General features: G+C 39.6%; 1 protein-coding gene across 2 annotated transcripts; it reads right to left on the reverse strand.

Moving 5' to 3' along the window:
* Positions 1-244: 244 nt before the first annotated feature.
* TMEM168 (transmembrane protein 168) lies at positions 245-24,166 on the reverse strand. 2 transcript variants are annotated; one of them, XM_087969294.1, is made up of 6 exons: positions 23,951-24,039; positions 20,492-21,756; positions 18,505-18,582; positions 17,612-17,754; positions 15,582-15,856; positions 245-3,114 (listed from the first exon to the last, which is right to left on the reverse strand). In XM_087969294.1, the coding sequence occupies exons 2-6, from the start codon at positions 21,626-21,628 to the stop codon at positions 2,567-2,569; spliced, it is 2,181 nt and encodes a 726-aa protein (XP_087825420.1). In that variant the 5' UTR covers positions 21,629-21,756; positions 23,951-24,039; the 3' UTR covers positions 245-2,566. The 2 variants fall into 2 exon arrangements, with proteins under 2 accessions (XP_087825420.1, XP_026524885.2); XM_026669100.2 differs by lacking the exon at positions 18,505-18,582 and having other exon boundaries at positions 23,951-24,166.
* Between the last annotated feature and the right edge of the window lie 1,266 nt (positions 24,167-25,432).

Here is a 25,432-nt window from a genome sequence, read left to right on the forward strand (position 1 = left end):
GTACACTGAGAGTATATGCAACAAAGACAAACTCCTTGTGTGTCCAATCACACTTGGCCAATAAAGAATTCTATTCTATGTTAGAACAATTTTTAAGTATGGGCGCTCTTTTGCTAAAGATAATTTTGTCAAAGGAAAGGGCGACATCCCATTAAAAGAAAATAAGCAAGAAATTATTACATCTCTTTGCTTAGCTGCATGCTCCCTGAAAGGTGGAGAAAATTGATTTATGTCACTTCTATACAATCCAATTAAGTTTAATAAAAAATAACAACAAACCATAAATGGCTAAATACAGAATGAGAAAATACAGAAATGTAAAAATATCATACAAATGAGTCGTGTATATATAAATACTTTTATAGTATACGTTCAATTAAAAAACTGATAACAAAGTTTTTTTTCAAGAAAAGTATTACTCATTGCTAGACAGTAAATTCAGGCTTAAATTCTTAAATCACTTTTAGCATACCAAAACCTCAAATTCACATAAAATAATGCTGAGAAAAGAATGAAGCTATACAATCAACAAAATGGCTTAGTTCTGCTGTAGATATAATTAATATACTTTCCACTTAGACCCAAATTACTTGGATGTACTTGCATGTTATAGGAAATGTGTATAAAAAGGAGAACAAATGAAATGTAATGAGTTCTAAAACAATATTTTAAATAATATCTAGTTTCAGAAACTATTTTCAAGGAATTTTTTTCTCCCTGCTTCACCTAGTGTTTAACAAGTACTGATAATTTGAAATTAAAACTGATAATTTTTTTTGGCTGAAACTGTACTTTAGGACAAAAGTACTCTGATCTCATCTAATTACCTCTCTCATATTATTTATAAATCTTGACTTATTTAATATTTGCATTCTGGCATCTCTTGGCAAAGGATGCAGAGTTTTAGAAAAATGTCCTGATTTTTAGTTAGACTCCATCTTGATTCAATCATCACAGAATCCTTCATTTGCTATTATCGGCTGAAAAACATGATGCTGATCTTACTTATAACTCTGAGTGTTGTCTTTTAGTAAGTGATTTCTTTAGGGACATTGGTCTTTGCGGACCATTGATGTTGAATAGAATAAGCAATGTGAGAGAAAGAATTTTCCCCTGTTCCTAATCTGTTATATATGAACTGTTAAACAGAAAAGTGGCTTAAGTCAGAAAAGTACAATTAGTAAGTTTCAGCTGTATCATTACTATTAATGCATATTTTAAATTAAAATTCTGTAGTAACTGATAGTAATTTGAATAAACATAGGAATGGCACTTAATGAATTTTGAATCTATTTTATAGTGCTTGACCAAAGTATGAGGTAAAATACTGTAATCAATAATTACAAAACAGATTTCCATTAAAAAATAAAGAATGCAGATTATGTTGTATTATCTTCAGATATTGCCAGCTTTATGTTACTCTATATGCTTTCATTGTGCTGTACATTTTATAAGGTAAAAGAGAGGGGAAAACAAGCCATTTAACTCCCACAATTAGAAATATTAAATGGATTTGTAAGGATACTTTATCTTAATTTTATAGTTCTAAAATGGTTGCATAAATAATTCAGTGGATAGTTACAACTAATAATTGATCAGCAAAAAAAATGAACTGAAAATATGTTTTCTCGTATATGCATTTTAGTTACTACTCAATTATTTTCTAGCTCCACAAAGAAACAGATTCTGCAGTTTAAGGATGTATTTTTTAAAACTAAAATCAATGTGTTTCAGTGTGAAGAAAACAATATAATAAAAATTGCTTTGCTTTCTCCACTAAAAATCAGAGAAAAGTATCCGTTTAACCTTGTTGAGTTTAGCTTTGATGAACTTATTTTATGATGTTGTGTTAATTAAGGCTTGAAATATTCAAAAATTAATTTTGGCATTATTTCCAAGACAAACCATTATGCTTCCAAACCTAGGAATACTGGCAATAAGCTCCACTGACATCAGTAATACTTATTGCCCTGTGCGTTTGTCTAGGATTAGGATGTAAGACTCCTATGTTTCATGGAAAAATGTAACATTCACTTTAGTTCATTTCAACATGAATTAAAAGTGCCAATAGCTTTACAGCTTTCTATCTGGCATAACTTGATTTATTTTAGGTTTTTGCTGCTTTACTTTTTGAAACCTTTCAAAACAAAAGATGACCATGATTCAGTAGTCTTTCTTCCAATGACCTAGGACTGAAATGGATACATCTGTCCTATGGAGTATTTAGAGCAGAGTGTTTAGTAAGTGTGAAATTTGACAAATTTTTATCAGACAGCTACAATGCAAAGAAGCACACAAAGCTATCTCTCAAGTCCACGGTCACATTTAATGGCTCTCATGAAATTCAAATCCAATTTGGTTACAAATTTCACTTAACATCTATGCTGTTTTTGTTTTCAAATGGAGTTCTTCTTGTTTTTGTGAAATCTTGCATTTGCTCAAGAAAATACAAAAAGGAATATAGCCACATAAGTAACGTTTCTTCAGAAAGTAAAATGTAGCAAATAAAAAAAGTTATAAGCCAATCATGTTTCAAGTTGTAGGAGCTCTCACTTTTGATTCTTAGTTAAGATCTAACGAGTTTAAAGCCTTGTCCTGTATCCAATACCGTAGGAAGAAACCAATTCATTTTTAATCGTTTTAAGCACCTAAAACAAGCTTTGCAAATCCAGAAGAGATTAAGCCCACAGAACCAGTTTGCAAGATGAACCAATGGGTATGTGATACGGGGGAAATATATCATCCAGTGTTTGGCAATATCACTTTCAGTCGGCAAATGTAAAGTGTAGTCAGTCCACCCTTTTGACACTCCATACACAGCTTTCACAGTACGCCCCTTTTCAAACCAGTTGATATTATGATTGGAATTACAATTGTATTCCACCCAATCTTGGGTGAAATCACCAATGTGGGGAGGGTCTGATTCTTCTATGTCTACTACTTTAGCCAGTTCTGCTCCTTGCACTCCGATATACATGTCACTGATTCTTTTGACTTCTTTAACCCAAGGCTGAGCATTCTCACAGTCTAAGACTATAATAAGCCGTGAACAGAAGGAGCCATTCTTCTCTCTCCACCAGTCTAAAAGCGTGTCAAGCTGTAATAAATCTCCACCTGTGAGAGAACCAGAAATGCAAATAATTACAAAAAGAACCATTCCTACTTTATACCAATCTCATCATGTTTTCTCATATGATGTTTTAAATAATACTAGAAAATTAGTAGGTCCTGTAAGAATGCCTTCAATGTAGTTTTTGTTCAGATCAAATTCATTACGGGAAATTCAATCCATGAAAAATTGCACTACTGAAGCTCCGTGCAGATAATACAGGTAATCCCCGAAGCATTCCCTAGCGAACATTTGAAGTGATGTGATAAGTGCACCCTAATGTTTACAAACAGATCCCAAAACTACAAACATAGCAGCACCATAGCAGTTGTTCGCTCTTATGAATGACTATAGAGACTCCGCAACGTTCACCCTGCCTATTTCCCCCTCCATCCCTCCATGCCTGGTCTCCATAGGCACTAGGCCTGTGGAAGATCTTGAGAGCCTTTGCTTTCTTGGCCTTTGGTGTAGAGGCAGAGAATGGAGGCCTAAAGTACCACAAAATCCCACTAGATCAGGAGTGCAAGAATTCATGCTACTGATCTCTTGTGATCTCACCGTACTTTAGGCCTCTGTAAATGGGAGGCCTGGATGAGAGTTGCAGCAAAAGGCTTTGCAAACGGAGGGAAGGCCTGAAATTTCGAACCTTTCCCTCTATTTGCAAAGCCTTTTGCCATCTTTGCAAAAAGACTTTGCTGCTGAGAACGGAGCCCCCAGAGGATATGTGCGTCTCTCCGGAACTCCATTTTTGCCAGGAAAGGCCTTTCGTCGAGGCCTCTGCTGAAGAAAAGCTCCATTTTCAAGTGCCCCATTTCCATGCAGATGAAGTTTCCAGTCTCCATCAGGGGCACCAAGTATTTAAGCAACCCCATGGGGTGAGTAAATGGAAACTGCCTACGGCAGGAGGTTGGGTTTGCTTCCACCGCCCCAGGATAGCTCAAACACTTGTTGTCCTTATGGAGACTCCAAACTTTGTCTGCATGGAAATAAGAGTGGTTGGAAACAGAGCAATTTGTTCCCCCAGGGTCCAGGGTCACTCAAATACTTTTTGCCCAGATGAAGACTGGAAACTTCTGGGGTGCAGGGTCTTGCACGAGTTCAGGTGCCCATCTGCTTGTTCAGAGAATGGTTGCCTGACATCCCAAGGGATCAGGGCACCCAGAAGGTTCCAGTCTTTGCAGGAAAAGGGGTTGCACGCTAAGGAAGGACTCGGAGCAATGTGAGTTTGCTGCCCCAAAGCCTCACTTCGTGCAAATGCTTTTCCAAACAGAGCCTGGAAGCCCTTGGAGGAGACTCATTGAGGCTGCCCGCCGCTCCAGAAGTGGCAGGCAGACTCGATGATCAGAGAAGCTGAGCAGGGCACGCTTGTCCTATTCTCCCTCTGCTCTCGCTGCTTGCCGGCAAAAAAAACAGAAACACTGGAGAGGAGACAGATCTTCACGAGGTCAGTAACTGGCGTGTCAGGTGGGGTGGGGGGAGAAAGAAGCAATTGTGAGGAGCATGAGATATTTCAATGGGTTGGGGGAAGCCTTGGGTGGTCTGAAGCAGGTGGCCTATTCCATCACTAGTCCCTCCCCCACATGGCCTTCCCCACTCCGAGATACCTCATGTGCACTTCACAAGCCTCGCATTTGATTAGTGAATGCATGGGCAAAAGGAGGGAGTGATCATATTCAAAGTACGAGATTCACTCCCACGAATCCTCGGGTTATGAATGGAATAGGCAGCCTCCATTACATTTGTAACTTGAGGACTACCTGTACATGGAGACAAAAATACTTCTTATAATAAAATAAAAGTAAACTTCTTGGAAATGTAGAGTCTAGAAGTTTGTCTTCTCCCATCTTTTTCTTAAAGCATTGGTCAAACTTGAAACAATTTAAGTATGCTATTATCTGTCTGACAAAATGCTCTTAAAATGGAAATGAAAAGTCTATCTTAATATTAACCATCAGTTAATATTATTAGCTGACAAATGCACAGAAGATGAAAAAACAAATCACAGCCAATCTTTGGCTATATGGTATGTGTTGAAATAATACAAGGCTCGTGACTTTTGTATCCCTAATTCTGGGCCTAAAATATGAAATAAAACCAGAACAGTGTAAAACAATTCTGCAATAATTGTTTCTTAAATACAAGTTATTCATTCAGATTCAAATAATACACTGGACCAGAGCTAAGATACTTTAAGAAAAACAAGACCTGATTATATATAGATCAAAGATGTAAACAGCTTTGGAACTATCAGCTCTTGCAAAAAAATAAAAAAAATGATTTTCTTGAATGAACAGTCAGTGCATTAAAGAAGGCAAAATAACGGCAGCCCTATGGGGCTTTCTTGTTCTTGTTAAACAATTCCCATTTCAACCCTAAAAGAAGCAACATGTTATGTAATCAGAATTAACTAGAGCAGTTATGAAACACAGGAAGTACAATTCAAAGGAAGTTTACTTTTAATTAGATAAGAAATTAGTTTTAAAACCTCCATCAATTCTTTTACAATGAGATAAAAATGTTAAACTGTTGTGAAAAATTTTGATCATTAAACAAAATATTGTCACACATTTCTAGGAGATCCACTTCAAAGTTAAGGCGTCCAGTCATTGATTAACCTGAAATCAAATGATATCTCATGATTAGTAGAGTAATATTGTCACTCTGTCAAGGCTGACTCGAAACACACCTCTACTTGCAACCTGACAACAGAAATGCAGGCGGGGGGGAATGCTTGGAATGTATTGGGAGCTGGGAGGAATGAGGAATTTTTGTGAGAAAATCCTGACGCATCAAGACTGAGCAATGGGAATCTTCTGAAGGCGCAGATTGTTTTTTCAAAATAAAAAGAACATTTTGGATTGGTGGAAAATGGGTGGCCCAAATAGGGAAAAGCGGAAATTAACTATGCTGTTTTTCGTGGGAAAACCTCAGAGCTAGCTTAGCTTCTTCTGTGCCTGTATCGATATATCAGTAAAGTTATATTCTTGGCAAAATAATGTCCTAGGAGTTTCTTTTGCTGCATATGCAAATGGGATGGTTGACACACTGTGGCAAATGGGGCTAACAAGAATCAGAATATGATATCTTCCCAAGTTTAAAAACATGTTTTATTAACTTTGCTATATAGCACTATGAATGTGGTTTATTTGAAGATAAGAGCATTTCTATTTGCTTTTTTCATTTTATCCATCCGAGGATATCAATCTTTTTATGTATGCAAATTCATAAAGGTAAGAGTTCAGCACCCAGTTCTAATAATGCCAAAAAGCTTTGTGATCTGAACTAATAAGCTCAACTTTTCAAACCATTTTGCAGTTCATGGCTTATGCATAACTGCTTAGCTGTTTGTTTTTTCATATTACTGGGCATCTGCCAAAGCAAAAAACATTATTAAACTACTCAAATACAGTACACTGCTCTTAAAAATGAAATCGTGTCCACTACACAGCAATCCCCTGGGGCGATTATTTTGAATGCTAACTAGATTTAGATTTTCAACGTTATCATATCTTATTAATATTTCTCCACAGAAGATAATTGCAAAACTCCACAGCTAATTACTAAGGCATTTATTGGGGTCAGGCGGTCTCCCCTTCTCTCTGTATCTCTCTCTCACTATGTCTCTCTCTGTGTATGTGTGTGTCTGTATATATATATCTCTCTCTCTGAAAGCCAAGCCTGGGCCAAGCCAGTGAGCTCTCCTTGGGGCTCTTCACAACTCCTTTTCTCTTCTTGGCAACTTTTTGGAAATCTGGGCTGGCTGAGGGAATGAACGTGAGCTGCAGTAGAGGCTTCCCTTCTCCTCCTCTTGTGACTCCCTAGCCGGCTGTAGCAGGGCTGGGAGGGTGCACACTGGCCTGGAGACCCTCAAGTGAGCGGCCGGGCTCAGCCAAAGAGAGCAACAGCGCAGGCAGGGCAGGCAGCTGCTCACTTGAGGAGGTCTCCCTGCTTGCGCACAGCCTCCTGGTCTCGCCACAGCCGGCCAGGGGGTCGCGAGAGGAGAAGGAGGGGGAGCAGGAGGAGGGTCGCCTGAAGGGAAGCCTCTGCCGTGGCTTGCGCTTGTTCCTCAGCCAGCCCAGATTTCCAAAAAGTTGCCAAGAAGAAAGAAAAAGAGTAGCGAAGAGCCCCAAGGAGAGCTTGCCAGCTTTGCCAAGCTTCAGCTTTCGAAAGAGAAGAGAGGGGGAGGGGGAGAGAGAGAGAGAGACACACACACACACACACTCACACAGAGATACATATATAGAGAGAGATACAGAGAGAGGGGGAGAGAGAGGGGAAGATAGAGAGGGAGAGGGGGAGAGACATAGAGGGAGATATACAGAGGGGGGGGTAAGGGAGAGAGAAATAAGAGAAAAGGGGAGAAAAAGAGAGAAAACAATGAGAAAACAATGAAGAGAATGAGAGGAAAAAAAGAGAGAAAGAGAGAGAGAAGGGGGAGAGGGAGAGAGAAATGAGAGAAAAGGGAAGAGAAAGAGAGAGGGAAAAGAGAAAATGATGGAGGGAGAGAATGAGAGGAAAAAGAGAAACAAATGAGAGAGAGAAGGGGGAGAGGGAGAGAGAAATGAGAGAGAGAAAAGGGGGGAAGAGAGAGAGAAGGGGAGAGAGCGAAGGGGGAGAAATGAGTCAGGAAAGGGGAGAAAAATGAAAAATGATAAAATGATGGAGGGAGAGAATAAAAGAGGAAAAAGCGAAAGAAACAAATGAGAGAGAAGGAGGAGAGAGAAATGAGAGACAGCTGGAGAGAGAGAATGAGAGAGGGAAACAAATGAGAGAGAAGGGGGAGGAGGCTTCTGGTGGTGATGTCATGGTGAAAGGGTGAAGGGAGAGCGGTCTCCGTCCCTGGATCCCATTCATTTGCTTTTTAGGGACCTTTCAGGGCATGAGGAGCCTGGAAAGTCAAGCAGAAAAGAAGGGAAGCCTGGACGATGGAGAGGCGAAGAGCGATCGCCAGCCGGCATGAAGGGAAACTACTGAAACCAGGTGTGAAAGTGCCTGTCACATTACTATGGCAGACCTGAGGCCATGACTGAACTGCAAATGAGAAGGAAGCGAGAAGATTTTTACAGAAAGTGTCATTGAAGTTGAAATCCCAAAGTCGCAATAGTGGTGACTTGCCAAAAAAGTAAGTTCTTGAATTTGTTTTCTGGAAAAAGGAGCTCCAGTGAGGGAAGGATAACCCCATAGGACAGGAGGCGATACGGCAAGATCGAGCTGCGACTCAGCAGTTAATACGGACAGAAAGAGATTGAAAGAGATTGAAAGGGATACAAGTTAGAAGTGAAAATTCTAGGAAAGCTGAAATAAGACGAGAGTTGGTGGAAGAAGAGAAGTTTTCTTTCTTTCTTTCTTTTTTTTTGAAGAATCTGAGAAGCTGGAAGCGGAGGTGGTGAAAAGACGGCGGTAAGGCGAAGAGCGACGGACAGGTTGTTCTTTTTTCTTCTCGGACAGAGGGTGTTAGTGGGACTTGTGTGGCAAGGGGAGAAGGAGAAAGTGAAAGCTAGCTGGGATGTGAGAGTGATACGAAGGAGGAAGAAACAGAAAGTGTTAGAAGCAAAGAGGAGGTAAAGAGGAATCGGAAAGACGTTGAAGGAACTAGAAGGAAAAGCCAGGATGACAGAGGTGGAGAAAGGCGAGTTACAGAGAGAGGAGTGACTGGGCAACTTTTAAGCGGAAGGAGACAGCGCAACATTAAGGGGAGCGGTGAAGAAGACAACCTGACGGAGCCTGGACTGAAAGAGATGGTGAAAGAAGCTGTGAAAGAAACGGAGAAAGGACGAGTGGATTTATAGAGAGAGATTTGGCGGGAGTGCTGAGAAGACAAGGTGGGAGAGAGAAGAGATTGGATAACTCTTTGATTTTTTTCTTCTTTTCTTGGACTGAGACGGTGAGGCGAGAAAAGAAAAGTGGTGAACCAGATTGAGGCGTGTGAGCTGCAAATTCTAAGGAAAATAAAAATAGACTGGTATTGAAAGATAAGATTGAATTATATAGTAATTGAATGAACTGAATGAATTGAAAATGTTGGATCATTGGATTATTAGCCCAATTTAAATTTGAACATAAGAAACTAAAAAAAGGGGGGGGGTTTGGGAAATATTTGGTGTTACAGCTATTTTGATTAACTATTGATTATTGGTTTAAGAAAATATAGTGATAAATAAGCGTTGATTAAGATATTAAGAAGTATTTAAGTGATTATATATAAGTTAAAATTAGATTCTCCCTTTATTTTTGATAATAGTAATAGTGATTAATTAACTTGTTATTGTGACAAGGGGGCTTTGATTACTTTATTTATTGAAATATTAAAGGTTATTGGCTCTATAGATTGACCTAAACAGTGTAAGACACAAGGAAAAAAGGAATGGTTATAATATATTGTATATATAGGATAGGAAGAGGCAAAAAGGTTTTGCTTGAGTAAGATATATATAGACCTACATAGATATAGACCTTGTGATTGAGAAATAGACAATAATTAGAGATAAATTTATATATTTACAATAAAGGGAACCGAGATGTGGGAGAAATATACTGGAGGTAAGAGATCAACTTAAAACATATTGTAAAGTGAATAGTAAAATAGGCAGAAATAAATAGAGCTTGGAAATATGACAAGTGCTATAACTTCAACTTGGAAAACAACAAAGAAGACAACATCCAGCCCAACATTGATAGTCGCGTCACTGGCAGGTTAGAAGACGATTGAGGGAATGTTAGGGGCAGAAAAACAAAGTATGGCATCCAATACGCAAACGATACAGGCATCATTACTGACTATTCAAGAAACTATGCTTAAAATGCAGGAACAACAGATAAAGACGCAAGAGAACATCTCGCAAAATCACATGGAATTGAAGGGAAATATCAATACATTAGAAGGTAAGGTTGATACAATTCAGCAAACCATTCAGAAGAATGAGCAGAAGTTACAAGCAGTGGAATTTAGAACAGAACAAAATGAAAAGAAATTGGCATTAATGGATAATAAGATGATGACAATAAATAAGGGGTTAGAAGAATAAATTACACATATGGAGATTGACCGTGCTGCCTATTATTTGAGGTTCCAGAACATCATCAAGAGTAGAGACGAAGACCTGAGTGTTCTTATGGCAGACCTAATTGCACCACCCCTACAAAGGGAGACCCGAGAGATTTTGTTAGAAATTGATGAGGCTTACAGAGTCCAAACTAGTTATGCGCAGCGTAATAGGTTGCCTAGGGAAGTTCATATTAGGTTTGCCAGAAAACAAGATATATAATATATAAGATAATGCAAGACGAACCATTGATTTATAAAGATAAAGTACAAACCCTGAAGCAGATCCCGAAGAAGATACGTGAACAGAGAAAAGACTATAAGTTTTTGGCAACACAACTTATTCAAAAGAACATAATGTTTCGATGGCTAGTCCTGGAAGGCATGTTAGTAATGTGGCAGGAAAAGAGGATTAGAACAGATAACCTGGACAAAGTGCAAGACCTATATGACCAGATTGGAGGAACAGAGGGAGAAAGCAGTGGTAGGGAGGAGCTGGAGACAGAAAGCCAAGAGGAACAACAGCAAGATATAGGGGACACAGAACAAGAAGGAGAGAATACTATTACTATACTAATACTATTGCTAAATTTGAGATGATACAACAGTGGTGGGACTTATCTCCGGGGGATGAGTCTGCCTACCGAGATGAGGTGGACCGGTTGCTTTCGTGGTGTGGAGACAATAACTTGGTCCTCAACACCAATAAGACCAAGGAGCTTATAGTGGATTATAGAAGGAACAGATCAGACATCCAGCCCTTGCTTATCAATGGAGACCAAGTGGAGCAAGTGGCCAGTTTTAAGTTTCTGTATATTACTCTAAAAGAGGACCTGACCTGGGGTGCCCACATTTCAGCCCTGGTCAAAAGGGCCCAGCAGAGATTATACTGAGACTTCTCAGAAAACAACAACTGAATGAAAAACTGCTGGTGACCTTCTACCGCTGCACCATAGAGAGCATTTTAACATACTGCACCTCTGTATGGTTTGCTAATTGCACAGTGGCAGATAGGAAAGCACTCCAGAGGGTTAATGTCATTGCCCAGAAGATCACTGGTTGCCCTCTCCCCTCTTTGGAAGAGCTTTATAACTCCCATTGCCTTAAGAAAGTTCAAAACATTCTCAAAGATCCATCTCATCCTGGGAATCCTTTTTTGAACTATTACCATCTGGCAGATGGTACAGAATAATAAAAACAAGGACAAATAGGCTGAAAAACAGCTTCTATCCCAGGGCAGTAGCTCTTTTGAATTCTGCTGTATAGTGCAGTGTTGGTGTGGTGTCGAGGGTTTCCAGTTCAATGTATGAAGGGTGAAGGGTGTGTGTTTGTGTTTATTTTCATGGTCTTGGTCATGATGTGCACTGAAGATGGTGTTTGATTTTGTTGTACGAGGTGCAATGACAATAAAGTAAACTAAACTAAAAATTTGCCAGCAAGCAAACTCACAAAATTAATTCACAACATACTATGTGTGTAAATATTGAATTTTTTTATTTAAAAAGAGCAACTTTTACCCAAAATCAGGCAAAGCAGGCAGGCAGATTGAGTTGCTCACAGAATCACAGATTCATTCAGAGATCTATCTTTCTGCCATCGGCTACTTGCACTGAATAATAGAAGCTTCAGTCCTAAGGAAGGTTTGGCTCTCTAAAGCAAGGGTCGCCAACCTTTTGGACCCGCAATTTTAAATCCCAGGGACCACTAACCGGTTGTGTGGGCGTGGCCTAATTTGTGGGTGTGGCTTGGTGGTTATGTGACTGGCTGGGCATGGCTTGTATGTAAATATTATAAATATTTATATAAATATTGAATTTTTTTTATAAAAAAAGAGCAACTTTAACCCAAAATCAGGCAAAGCAAGCAGGCAGATTGAGTTGCGCACAGAATCACAGATTCATTCAGAGATCTATCTATCTGCCATTGGCTAGCTCTGTCTGTCACATAAAATTTGCTTGCAAGCAAACTCACAAAATTAACTCACAACACACCATGCATGTAAATATTGAATTTTTTATAAAAAAGAGCAATTTTTACCCAAAATCAGGCAAAGCAGGCAGATTGAGTTGCTCACAGAATCATTCAGTGATCTATCTATCAGCCATCAACTAGCTCAGTCTCTCAAATTTGCTTGCCGTGAATCTGCACTGAATTTGCTTGCAAGCAAACCTTCAGTCCTAAGGGAGGTTTGGCTGTGCTGAGCCGAAGATCTAAAGACTAGCTAGAAAGCAAGAAATCCAACCATTTCCTGCTTCCTAGCTAATCTAAATCTCCCGGCACAGCAGAACAGATGGTGGGTCAGAAAAAGGAAAAATAGCAATTTAGCAGGCAAGTTTACCAGGTAAGGAGTGAGTGGGCAGGGAGGGTTCCTGCAGGCCATGTGGGCGGCGCAGCCTTGTGTTTCTGTGCAGCCTGGATTAATTGCTTTGAGGGGTGCTCTGGGGGTGAGATTTCTCTGCAGCCCACCAAAATTTTCTCACGGCCCACCGGTTGGCGACCGCTGCTCTAAAGATTAGCTAGAAAGCAAGAAATCTAATGGTTTCCTGCTTTCTAGCTAATCTAAATCTCCTGGCACAGCAGAACAGCTGATGGACAGGGGGAAAAAAGGAAAAATAGCAACTTAGCAGGCAAGTTTGATGGTGTGCATGCCAGGTAAGGAGTTAGTGGGCGGGGCGGGGCCAGACAGTGGTGTGATTTGCCAGTTCTCCGGCAGGTAGAATCCCACCCCTGGTGAGAGTGCGTTTTGTGCGCATCTGTAGACCATTTCCAAAAACCCTCAGCCATGCTTCCCGGCAGCTGACAAGTGCTGCGCGCAAGTGTGCAGCGTTTCAAACTCTTCTCTCCAGCTTTTTCAATCTCAGCTGTGCCACGCAAAACAGCTGAGGTTCAAAAAGCAGGAAATAAAGAACAGCCAAGAGCCCGGGCGGGCAGCTGGGCCAAACAGAGCAGCAGACACCGAACGGGTTTGATGTCTGCTGCTCTTCAGAGCTACTGGTTCTACAGAACCGGGCCGAACCAGTAGCATCCCACCCCTGGATTTGCAGCGTGGCTTTCCCACACAAGGGTGGGGCGATCCCAGTGAAAGGCCGGCAAGCAGGGCATGGAGACGCTGATCTGCCATCTGGTGGCAGCCATCTGGGCCGGACCTTGGCCAGCCTTAAATCTGTGACACTGCCTAAGCCCCACCCACCAGGAATGCGCGCAGAAGGCGGCGCGTGCAGGAGGGCTGCCGTTCTGGGTGAAAGGAAGCACTCAGAACATAGTGCCAAGGGATACCAGGCACTAGAGCTTGCTGCCTCCTGTGCACACACCCAGGGGCCTGGGCCAAGGCAGCCCCGCAGATCTAAGACAGATCAGTGCCCAGTTGGCCTGGGACAGGCCACCACAGGCCTGTCCTTCGGTGTTTCCAGGGCAGCCCTGTGGGCCACATCTAACCACCTTGCTGGTCAGATTTGGCCTGCAGGCCTTGAGTTTGACACCCCTTTAAGAAGTTAAAGAGGTATTAGAAAGTTTTGATTTGAGAAATTTGTTTAAAGAAAAGTTTAGCATTTTAAAAAGGGTGATTAAAAAAAGAAAATTTCCTTGTAAGATCAAAGGATCTGAAAGAATATTGTGAACCTTGTTAATAAAAATGGTGATAGTTTGTGATTATTTGGTGCAAATAAAAATACGTACTATTTCCATAGCAGGGAAGATAAAGCAGAAATTGATCATTTTATTCAAAGAGGAGAAAGTGCATATCACTTCTGGATTTTGTGCTTGTAATGAAAATGAAATTTTGACTTTGGTTTTCTCAATTAAGATTTGTCATTATAGAAATGGCTAATTTCTATAATGAAAAGGAAAAAGTTGGAGTGTTTTTATCTTATACTGTGAATTTTTTTTGTCCTTTTTTCCCTTGTACCTCACACTTTCTTTTTCCCCCTCTCTCTTTCTTTCCCCTAATTTCTTATTTCTACTTTTCTTTGTGTTTTATATATTAAACTAGCTAGATGCCTGTGCTTCACTACGAAAGTATGTGGTCGGGCTTAGTTTTTGGGGAGAAAAATAAGAGAAAAAAATTCTGCCTCTACCAACCAGCATCCATTGGTATTCATCTGGCCACTGCCCTGTCAGTGTGTAAGAGAGTTGAGAATTGTTTGGAAACTGAAACAGTATTTGCTGTATGAGCAAGGAGACAGCAAGGAGCCTGGTTGTGGCTTAGCTCAACTGTTCTGTACTAAGGCTGCTAAGTGCTGTGAAACTAAAACTGAAACTCCGCTCCTCTGCTTGTGTTTTGCATTTTGAACAGATTTCTTTTCAGGTGGGGAAGGGGAATAGAACTCCTTAGCATTAGAGCGTGTTAATAATATACGAAATACTAATGCTCTGATGGTCATTTCGAAAAATCCTTTCTTAGTGAGTACTTAGAAGCCAAGGGGAACATACATGCCAAATTTCAAGTTTGTAGGCTTTATGGTTCTGGAGATTTTGTGATGACACGTGAGTGGTATTTTGCTTTTATACATATAGATAATAATAAATAAATAAATAATATTTTGATTTTCAAGGAAAATATTTGCCTTTTTCAAAGATTGTGCAGTAATAATGGAGAGCAACCACATGATCCTGAGAAAAATATAAATCCGCTTCAATGAGTTTTATATAGGTAAAAGCCAGTTTGGTGCAGTGGTTAAGGCATCAGGCTAGTAACCAGGTGACAATGAGTTCTAGTCCTGCCTTAAGCATAAAACCAGCTGGGTGACTCTCAATTCTAAGAAGACAATGGCAAACCACTTCCAAAATATTTTGCCAAGAATAGGAACTTTGCAATGCATGAGATTACAAATGAAATTAAGCACCACCCTTTGAATCATTAAAATCACCGCATCTTTTGCCATATTTCACATGGCTGTTTTCAAAACTGCTCCCAGCAGTTTCCAAATATATGTGAATGCACAACTGCTTTATAAGTAGCTTTTAAGTTCCCAATGAATGAATGTCATGCACCTACCTGCAGAGAGTGGCAGGGATAGCTTTCAAACAATTTGTGGAACCCTGGCAAAAACATCGTTGCTTTACCAATTTGAAAATAGCTGCTCTGTAAATATTCCAGCATACTGCATTTTTAAAAAATAGTTCAGCCTTACTACAGATTACTAAAATTGTCCTAGAAAATGACAGCCTAAATGAGTTTTAAAGTTGTATAAATGAAAGAAACACAATATTAAGATCTGGCTCTGTCAATGAATGTTAAGACCTGGCTCTGTCAATTGGCACAGGGATCCAAAAGTGGCACACAACCTCAGGTGGTGGATTGAGCGCATTCTCTCCATCTTTTTGACTTCATTTATTTTAGGGGTTTTATAATTTTTTTACTTGAGAACCGCTGAGAGTCACTTAAATAGTGAGATGGGCAATTTATAAATTTGATAAATATTCAGTACATACCTGCTAGTGCCCACTCCCCAGAGCTGTGAGAATGACCACTGTAGTATAATATATAAGTATCGTGCCTAGGTCCATCTGATGTCCGAAGTTCAAGAAATGACTTTAGTTTAGAATGTAACGTGTCAAATGAAAGTCCACTTGTGGAGTAATCACAGCCATAAGTCTCAATCATATGATATGCAAAAAACCTTTGGATAGCATTAAGCATGCCTGTTGACCTCAAATTTAGCTCTTGAACATGCTCAGGTGGAAGCAATGTTGGTTGCCCATCAGGACTGAAAGAAATAGAAGAAAAATTTAAAACACTGTAATAAATACAACTTATTATAAGTTGCTTTACTATCTAATATTGTATTATGAAATAATTCACCACAGTAATTGCATTTAAAACAAGAATGTTCAGTTACAAATAGCTTAAATTAGCAGCCTAAACCATGGAAAAGTTCTATATCTCATTGATAGCATATGCAACGGGAATAATTTTTAAGACAGTAAGGTCTTATTTTCTTTTCATGCTCAAAATAAGCATGTCTTATTTTCAGGGAGTGTCTTACCTGCTTACCTTAGGACCACCGCAGCCACACCTTGATACCTGTCACACCGCTGCCTGACTTCTGCGGCCCCTTGCGGCCAGATGCCACAAGGCTCATAGCGCTAATGCTACCATCACAACAGGACACTGCATGGCTCATCACGCTGGTATCACCGCTCGCAGTAGGATGCCACATGGCTTGTTGCGTCGGTGCCACTCACGGCAGGACACTGTGTGGTTCATCATGCTGGTGCCGCCGCTTACAGAAGGATGTTGCATGGCTCATTGCAGCAGTGGCGCCACTCACATCAGGATGTCCCAAGGCTTGTTGCGTCAGTGCCGCCACTCACAGTAGGACGATGTTTGGGCTTGTGCCGTTGCGTGTGCAAGCCGTGGCACCAGTGTGACGAGCCGCGCGATGTTCTGCCATGAATGGTGGCACCAGAAGCCACACGGCATCCTGCCACAAGTAGCGGCACTGGCACGAGGTATCATGTGGCATCTGGCCGCAAGTAGTTGCAGAAGTCAGGCAGTGGCATGATAGATGTCGGGGCAAAAAAGGTCAAGCTGTGGCGGTCCTAAAGTAAGCGGGTACGGGCCATGTGGGGCAGCACTACCACCCTCTGCCTTAGCTTGATTTTTATGTCTGTGCCTTGCCCCACCTCATACAACCAGATGGTAGGCAGGGCTCAACTAGGGCTTATTTTGGGGGTAAGGCTTATATTAGGTACAGGCGTAAAAATCGGGTTGTGGTTTGTTATCGGGATAGGTTGCATTTTCAGGGAAACTCAGTATTTATAAAGAGGCACACTTTTGGGTAGATGAACATGCAAACATGTGAAGTGGTTTTGCTCAGACATTACTAGCCATTTCAACAAAACCTAGCTGTAATCAGCAGATATACATTGGCACCGATTATCCTATGATCTTGAAGAAACTTCCCCGACACTTTTTATCAGTTTTAGTTGACAGATAATTCAAGGGGTTATTAGAATCTTTTCTGTATATCTAGACTCATTCATCACTCCTCTCCAACCCATTCATCTCCAAAGCAGATGAGATGCACATAAAGCACTGATAGACAGTTACAGATACAAACTTTCCAAATCTAAAACTATTATAGAAAGCAGGTAAACAGCCAAATCGGTGTGAACAGAAGATGTTTTCCAAAGGAAAGAAATAATAGTGATAGAACTTCATTTGGAATGCTGTTTCTTTTATTAAAAAAATATGACTTGAACTTGCCATTAGGAAGAATTCTATTCAGAACAAAAAGCAATTAACATCATCACTGTTTTCTTTCTTAAAGTTTAAAGTGCTCACTACATCAGTTTTAATAACAAATCAACACATTCCTATGGATTCCTTAAATGTTACATATACAACTTCTCAGATTAGGATAAGTAAAGGAGAAAAATGCAATCTAGTAGATAAATTAGCATAACTGGATGACTGCAATACTGTGTATTAAATAACATGTATTTGTATTAACACTTACCTGCAAAAACTGGTAGGGATCACAACTGCATAGCCAACACATGTGCCTCCCAAACAATTTCCTAGTTCATGAAATAACCCATGAGCCATAGATTCAAGAGGCAAGACAATCAAGAAAACACTCATGAAGATTCCATTGGATTTCTACAAATGAATTTGTTGTAAGAATTAAATACATACAATTACAGTTTTACCAGTTTGCAAATGTGAATGAAAATACATAACATTTAAAATCACAATATTTTAAACATGATTCAAATGCAATACTGTAATCTTAACGATGCTAATTCTGAATTTGGTCCTAACTTCCTCACCTCCCAAAAGGTTCAATAGTATGCACTACAACTTTAAAAAAATATAGCTGCGCAGGCTTATTAAGTATATGCACAGTCAACCAAATATTTACATTAGGTCTATGTTTTGTATTTCTGATTTTTTAAAGTATTAATATTTCTTATATAAATATGCATTTTCATGGAATAATAATTTAAGCCAATTAATGAACAATTCCACTGCAGTGGAAAGAAGTATACACTCTTTTTTTTCCCTGTCACCCAGTTAACTGACAGTTGTCCTGTTTCTTGGTGACTTAGGAGGCAGCTGCAATACAATTTAACAATTCTCCCTAGCTGAAAACTATTGGTGGCAGCCTCAACTGTCTTAGTCCTTGTACATATAATGAAGTAATGCTAAAAATAAGAAAATTAATAGAAACCATTTTTAATTGTGAAGATTTAGTGGCTAAAAGCAAATTGAGGGGGACCAGGGTTGATGAAAAAAAACAACAGAGAATCTTAAAGAGCTGCTTCCTAAATAAGAGAAATCTTGCTCTGAAGGCAACTTGGTTTACACATCTATCTTTCAAGGAGAAATTAAAAGTAGTGTAACTTTAACCATCCAAGTTAGACAAACAGAACTAAAAGATATTTCCTGTTTTGTTAGAGGAGGTAAGAGGTGACATTCACAGGTGGTCTGTAAAAATAAAGGGGAACAAATGAAAATAACTAGCTTACTTTAAAAAAAGAAGAGAGACTTTGGTCATATCTTGTGTTGTGTTGTGCTAAAGGATCATTTATGTGTGTATGTGTAGAAAATACTACATTTGAGGGGTTGCCACAAAAAAGAGGGGTCAATCTATTTTCCAAACCACCAGAAGGAAGACAAGAAACAATGGATGGAAACTGAACAAAGAAAGAAGCAACCTAGTATTAAGGAGAAATTTCCTGACAGAACAATCAACCAGAGGAACAGCTTGCCTTCAGAAATTGTGGGTGCTCCTTAACACTGGAGGCTTTTAAGAAGGGATTGGACAACCATTTGTCTAAAATGGTATAGAGCAATGGTCACCAACCAGTGGGCCGGGGACCACTGGTGGTCCACGAGAAAATTTGGGGGGTCCACAGAGAAATGTCACCCCCAAAGCCATTAACGTAGAGTGTGAAGGATGTGTGTTTGTGTTTATTTTCATGGTCATGAAGTGCACTGAAGGTGGTGTTTGATTTCGTTGTACGAGGTGCAATGACAATAAAGTAAACTAACTAATCCAGTCTGCGTGGGAACATAAGGCTGAGCCACCCACATGGCCCACAGGAACACAAGGCTTGCGTTGCTTGCATTGCGAACAACATGAGGTAGTGAGGGGATGGGGGAAAGGGCCGAGGGGGGAACTTGCCCCACTCACCCCACGTACCTCGCCTGGCCACCGAGCTGCTTTTTTCCACTTCTTTCTTCTGCTTTTGGCTGCATGCAAGGAAAGCAGCAAAAGTCTTTCTTTCTCTCCCCCAAACTCTGCCAGAAATGAGTCTTTGGGACCCTGCAAGGCATCCTGCTCCAAGAGGCTGCGGCGGCGCAACAAGTCTCACAAAGACTAAATTCTGGTGGAGTTTGGGGGAGAGAAAGACTTCTGCTGCTTCTGCTGCTTTCCTTGCATGAAGCCAAAAGTCTCTCTCTCTCTCTCTCCCCGAGATTGGAGCTGGAGACGGTCTCCTGCGATCCCAAATAAAGAATTATTGATCGGTAGGAAAACAGGGTGGGAAATTTTCCTGCAGACTTTTTTTGGGGGGATTTTCCCAGTGTCTCTGGTCCTCGGGATTTAAAATTATGAATTTGGTGGTCCCTGAGGCCCAAAAGGTTGGTGATCCCTGCTATTGGGTCTTCTGCTTAAACAGGGGGTTGGACCAGAAGATCTTCCAACTCTATTTTGCATTCTGTAAAAGAACTTGTAAGAGAAGTCATAATGTGAATATGAAACCTCAATACATGAACTCCATGTTCATTACTTTTAGGATGGCAGCAACTAATGATGCCATGAATAAAAGGCACTTGGAAAATGAAACACAGCTATTTACACCTTAAATAACTCATTTCAATCTTTATTGGTCATTAATCAGCATCAAATATAATAGCAATGTACATCTACAAATGTAGCTTAACAAATTAAAATTAATGGCAGAAGGTAAATATTCATCCCCCAAACATCCTTCCCCATCAGCTGAAAAGTTTCAGCACTGACTATTATAGTCACCAAATCTGTTGCTTGCCCACCAGTCAAATGATAAAATGCAGCCCACTCAATAAAAAGGATTGTCCTTTTTTTTAGCCGAATGAAAATTTTAGATAGTTCTTGTGTGAAAAAACAGGAGAAATGAGTACTTAGCAAATTTACTAACTCGAATTACCTATACAGTAATAAAGGTGGGATAAAAATAAAATAAAGAAAAATAAAATAAACAGAGCATGGTGGATCCTTTTCAAGGGATAATATTCTATCCTGCTTTTATTTTTTGTCAAAAGCCTTAACCATAATTGTTTTATAATCTCCTTTTGGTACACATGCTTTAAAGAAAGTTTGACAGAGGACTATAAAAATATTAAAACCTACCTGCCAACATACTGTACCCAAAACCGCTGTTGCAAGAAGGCTGAAAAAGACAAGTTGCTCTGAAATTAAACAAAAATGCCGCATTCCTTTAGATGCCATTACTCTGTCGAGGCCATTGTTGTCTGCTCTGTGTGTGTAATATATTTTTTGACAGTCATTAAGTTTTGTATGAAATCCCCAGAGAGTTATAAGAAAAATGATGTGACAGATGATCCAGAAAATGCCAAAAATGGAAAAGCCTGGTATTACAAAGTACCAGAGATCCAAATCACCTAGTTTAAGTGCTGAAAGGATGAAATAAATCAGTTCAATAAATCCAACAAAAATGACTGAAAATCTCCGGCAAACTCGACCACGATATAAATAAGGCTTCCAACGTTCCGTAACTGAAAGTCCACTGAAGTAAACATCAAGAAGGGGATCAGCTATTAGGCAACTAAAAAAACATCCCAAGGGAAATGGATTTGTTGGTATATGCAAGGATGGAAAAAATAACAAAGAGGCAAGGACTCCAAAAATTACTAAATTTGGAATTGCCAAAAATGATTTCATCCTCAAATCAATAATCAGCATTGCTAAAGCCACAATCAATAGAATAATACTCATGGATTTCTCCACCAGCATAGTTGTACTGGCAATTGCAAACCCAACCAGCTCAAGTACTTCAACCGTTGTTAGTAAAATGGGCCGATGATGAACACAGCCACATATTCTCTGCACCAAAGCATACAATATTCTTATAATTATGGAGGAAATAAGTAAATATTTTGTTGCTTCTTCCTTTACATCATTTTTAAAAGAATTATTATCCAGGAAACAAAGAAGGCCAAGTAAAAATCCAAACCAAAGATTAGAGAGACTTAAACTTGCTGCTTCCATTGAAAAATAGTAATAAAGTATACTTGCAATTCCAAGAACAAATAATCCAAGGATAAAAATTATGAGTATTAGTGCATCTGCAGTTTTCTCCCACCTGACATAAAGACCCATACATATTGCTGCCAACAAATTCATTCTGGCTAAATAGCCAAGGTAGCGGACAGAGGAATGCATGTTCACTTCTCGATTTGCTTCTTCCAGTCTTGTCATTGCTGCATACAGACAATGGCTAACACAGTAACGCAATGATCTACACATGTAAGCAGACTGGTAGGGATTCTATCCACTTTACAGAATATAAATCTTTAAATTTCATCCAAGGAATATGATGCATAAGCAGTCTTGAAGTATTGTTTCATTTATAATGATCAGTCACTACTGAATGTCTGAAAAACAAACATAATTTTACAATAATAATATATTGTATAACATAAACAGATATAGTAAGTCTACATCCTTACATATCGTTTTTCAGCAAGAGATAATGTAGGCAATACAGTATTAAAATCTTAATATAATAATATATGAATCCAAAAGGGGAATTTATTTTACATATTGACCCTGCAAATTACATATGTTGACAATAGTCAACTTCTTCTTACTGAAGAAGAGAGATAATGTTGTTGAAATAGAAGCAGGAAAAGCCAAGTCCTAGTCCTTCCTAGGCATTTGAAGATTCCATTTATTTCTACTTTTTGTCCCCCTCACATTTTGATTTTGCCATTTCTCTCATTATTTTGATTTTGCTATTCTTTTAAAAACTCTTCCATATATGAAATGGGAAAGTTGTCGCACATTTCCGAAACCTAGTCTTATTTCCACTCAAGAAAATGTGTAGGATCTTTATTTATATATTTGAAGTATTTATATGATCACCCAACTTGTAAAAGTGTAAAGTCAAGCACAGCACTGAAAAATAAAAATCTCTGTACTTGTAACTCCGTATGTATGACTAAAATTAGTACATATACTGATGGTATATTAATTCATTTTACAAAATACAAGATGTAAATATGCATCATATAGACAGATCGTAGCTCACCAGCATAATGTTTATACCACCTAGGCCTTTTGATATTGTTACAGCCAAAAATATAGGGTCATTTTTCAAAATCATTTTTGCAGTACTCTATTTGGAAGGGATTTGTGGGGCAATGTTGAGTTTAAGCCCTGTACTGTACATCCATCTCACACCTTTAAGCCCTTAAAAATAAGCTCTGAAACTACTGTCCTGATCTCTGTAAGTTGCACGTGCCTGTTATGCCAAAACAATTTTAATATATAATATAATTATATAATTTCTGCACTGGGGCTTGTTCTTTTTAGAGCATGGCTATACACAGTACAAGTACACCAGATGCACATTTATTTATTGGGAGGAGGGTGTGTCACCAGATTTCATGTTAGTTGGTATTGGCAACTATAAATTGGCAGGGTAAGAAAGCTGCAGCACGAATATAGGACTTATTTTTTTTTTCCTAAGAGAAAAGCAAACTCCTCTTGAGTAAATGCAATTTTATAACTATTATCTGTCAACTGAATTTTCTACTATTTTTCAGTTTTGTTTTAATTTTGTATAGCAATAGCAATAACACTTATATACTGCTTCACAGTGCTTTACAGCCCTCTCTAAGCCAGTTACAGAGTCTGCATATAAATTACCCCCAATAATCCGAGTCCTCATCTACAGTACTGTATTCTAACCACTGGAATTGATAGATTTATTGGATAACATCTAAATCCATTGTAAGATTATTACCTATGATTTCAAATGAAGATGTTATTAACTATTTTTTTTCAATCTTTCCAGCGTATAGAAACAGGTGGCTCTATATGCAAACAATGGAAGAATAAAGCATAGAGTTTATGCAAAATGCTCATTCCTATGCAAAAATGTAGATAGCCATACACTTTGGTTTATTAGGAAAAGAGACGCTATCTCAGTAACATTTTATTTTCAAAACTTGACAGTCTGCTGTTGTTGCTCCTTTGTCCCAGAAACCCTAAATGATGGTTATTTTTTTGGTTACTTAAGAAAACCAATCTACTTATTTCTGCACACAAATGACCCAGCATTTTACGTTTAAAACCTTGGCCGTTTTAAACATTTATCAGTTTTATCCCATCTTTAACATGCAGCACGAAGTATTCAGGAGAACGACCAAGCGTGTTTCCTATTTAATGCTATTGGGGGGGAAATTTCGATTTCCTAACGAAGTTAAGAGAGTTTGAAATGGGGTCAATGGCAAGTCTGTAGGGTGGGGTGGGTGGGCAGGCAACCCGGGTTCACCGCTTGACCGACTATTTGCTGCCGGCAAACTAAATAGCCTTGCAAAGCAGCGGGTACGCAATCGCTGCATGAAGCAGGAGGCTGAGAGGGAAGACCTATGGCCTTTTTTTTCCAACGCCAGGTGGGGCAATCATCCCCCATCCAATACGAGGCACATTAAAAACTATGGCAGCCGGAAGAGGACAGGGGTCCCTCAGCAGCCTCCGCGCCCCACCTCCCGCCTCTGTCCTAATCGAAGATGAAACTGTGGCGCCCGTGTCATTAATATCCCGGGTTCCCTCGGAACTCACCGTCTGCTACTTATTCCCAAAACTTCCCCTCCCGCCGCCATTTTAGCACTTCCTCAAAAGAGTTCCGAGCGAGTACGGGAAGAGCGAAGGTTCAAATCGCGCAACGCTCTGCCCACACTGCCACTACTCCTAACCCAGAGCGGGAAGGCTGAGCGGGAGTGCGAAAACAGCCACAGCAGTGTGAAGGCGCAAGTGCTTTAACAGGAGGTTTTTTTTTTCCTTTCCCTCCGACACTTACGACCTGATAGCAATGCAAAGAGACGTCACTCGTTCTTCCAAAGCGGGATATTTGAATCCCTTTTCAATAGAAAGTAACGGAATGGAAATTGGGAATAGGACTAGAACAGAATTGGAAAGGGACCTTGGAGGTCTTCTATCTACTCCATCCCCCTGCTCAAGCAGGTGAACCCTATACTATTTCAGACAAATGACTCTCTAGTCTGGTCTCTTCTTAAAAACCTCCAGCGATGGAGCGCTCACGATTTCTGAAGGCAAGCTGTTCCACTGGTTAATGGTTAAAGGCAATCATGATGCTTTTTGTAGCAAATGGCATCTTGTTCCATTCAGCCTGTGTCCTTTATTCAGGATTTATGGGATAAACCGGTGAGAAATTCCTCTAAGACCTCAAATGAAACCAAGCAAAATTGTTATAATTTAGCTTAGTGATTCTCAATCTTGACAACTTTAAGATGTGTGGATTTCACTCCCAGAATTCCCAAGCCCAGGTATTCTGGGAATTAAAGTCCACACATAGTAAAACTGCAAAGCTTGAGAAAAATTTATTCATTCTAAAATGGGATTCAAAACTACTGGGATTTTTGGTTAAGGCTCTTTTTATTCCCCAACACAAGTAGAGAGAATGGATGAAATAGATTTCCCTACAAAGCTTCTAACTAGTAATCTGGAATCTGTGCATGACAGAGCTGCCTACTATGATTGCCTACTTCATGCATTGGCTCCTGGCTCGAAACCCTGATGGGATCACATCTATTTCGTGCTTTAATGGGATAAGGAGATTACCAGGTGTGTAGTTCAGGATACAACTCATATTTCAAAAGTAGGCAATAAATAAAGAGCCAGTTTGATCTGATGGTTTAGGCACTGGGTTAGAAAGCAAGAATCAATAAGTTGAAGTGTCTTGCCTTGTCCATAAAAGCCAGCTGGTGACCTTGAGCCAGTCACTTACTCTCAGTCCTACTTATCTCGCATGGGTGTAATGGGAAAAACAGGAGGAAGATGTATGCGTTGGATATGCTCACTGCCTTAATCATAAAAATAAAGCTGGGATATAAAATATATGATTTTAGCCCATCTTTGTAGTCAGTTTGCAGTTTCAGGAAAGTAGGACTCACGGCTCCATTTAGTTGAAGCAAAGGAACTTTCGCTGAAAGAAACTGGTTGCAGCAAAGTCAGGCAAAATCTGGTGTTCCCTCGCAAAATACACAGCTATTCTTTCCAATTCCCAATCCTTTCCCTCATAAT

The sequence above is a fragment of the Notechis scutatus genome, chromosome 6 (assembly GCF_049901735.1).
Source record: "Notechis scutatus isolate UNSWTSFEM ecotype Mainland chromosome 6, rNotScu1.2, whole genome shotgun sequence".
NCBI lineage: Eukaryota > Metazoa > Chordata > Lepidosauria > Squamata > Elapidae > Notechis > Notechis scutatus.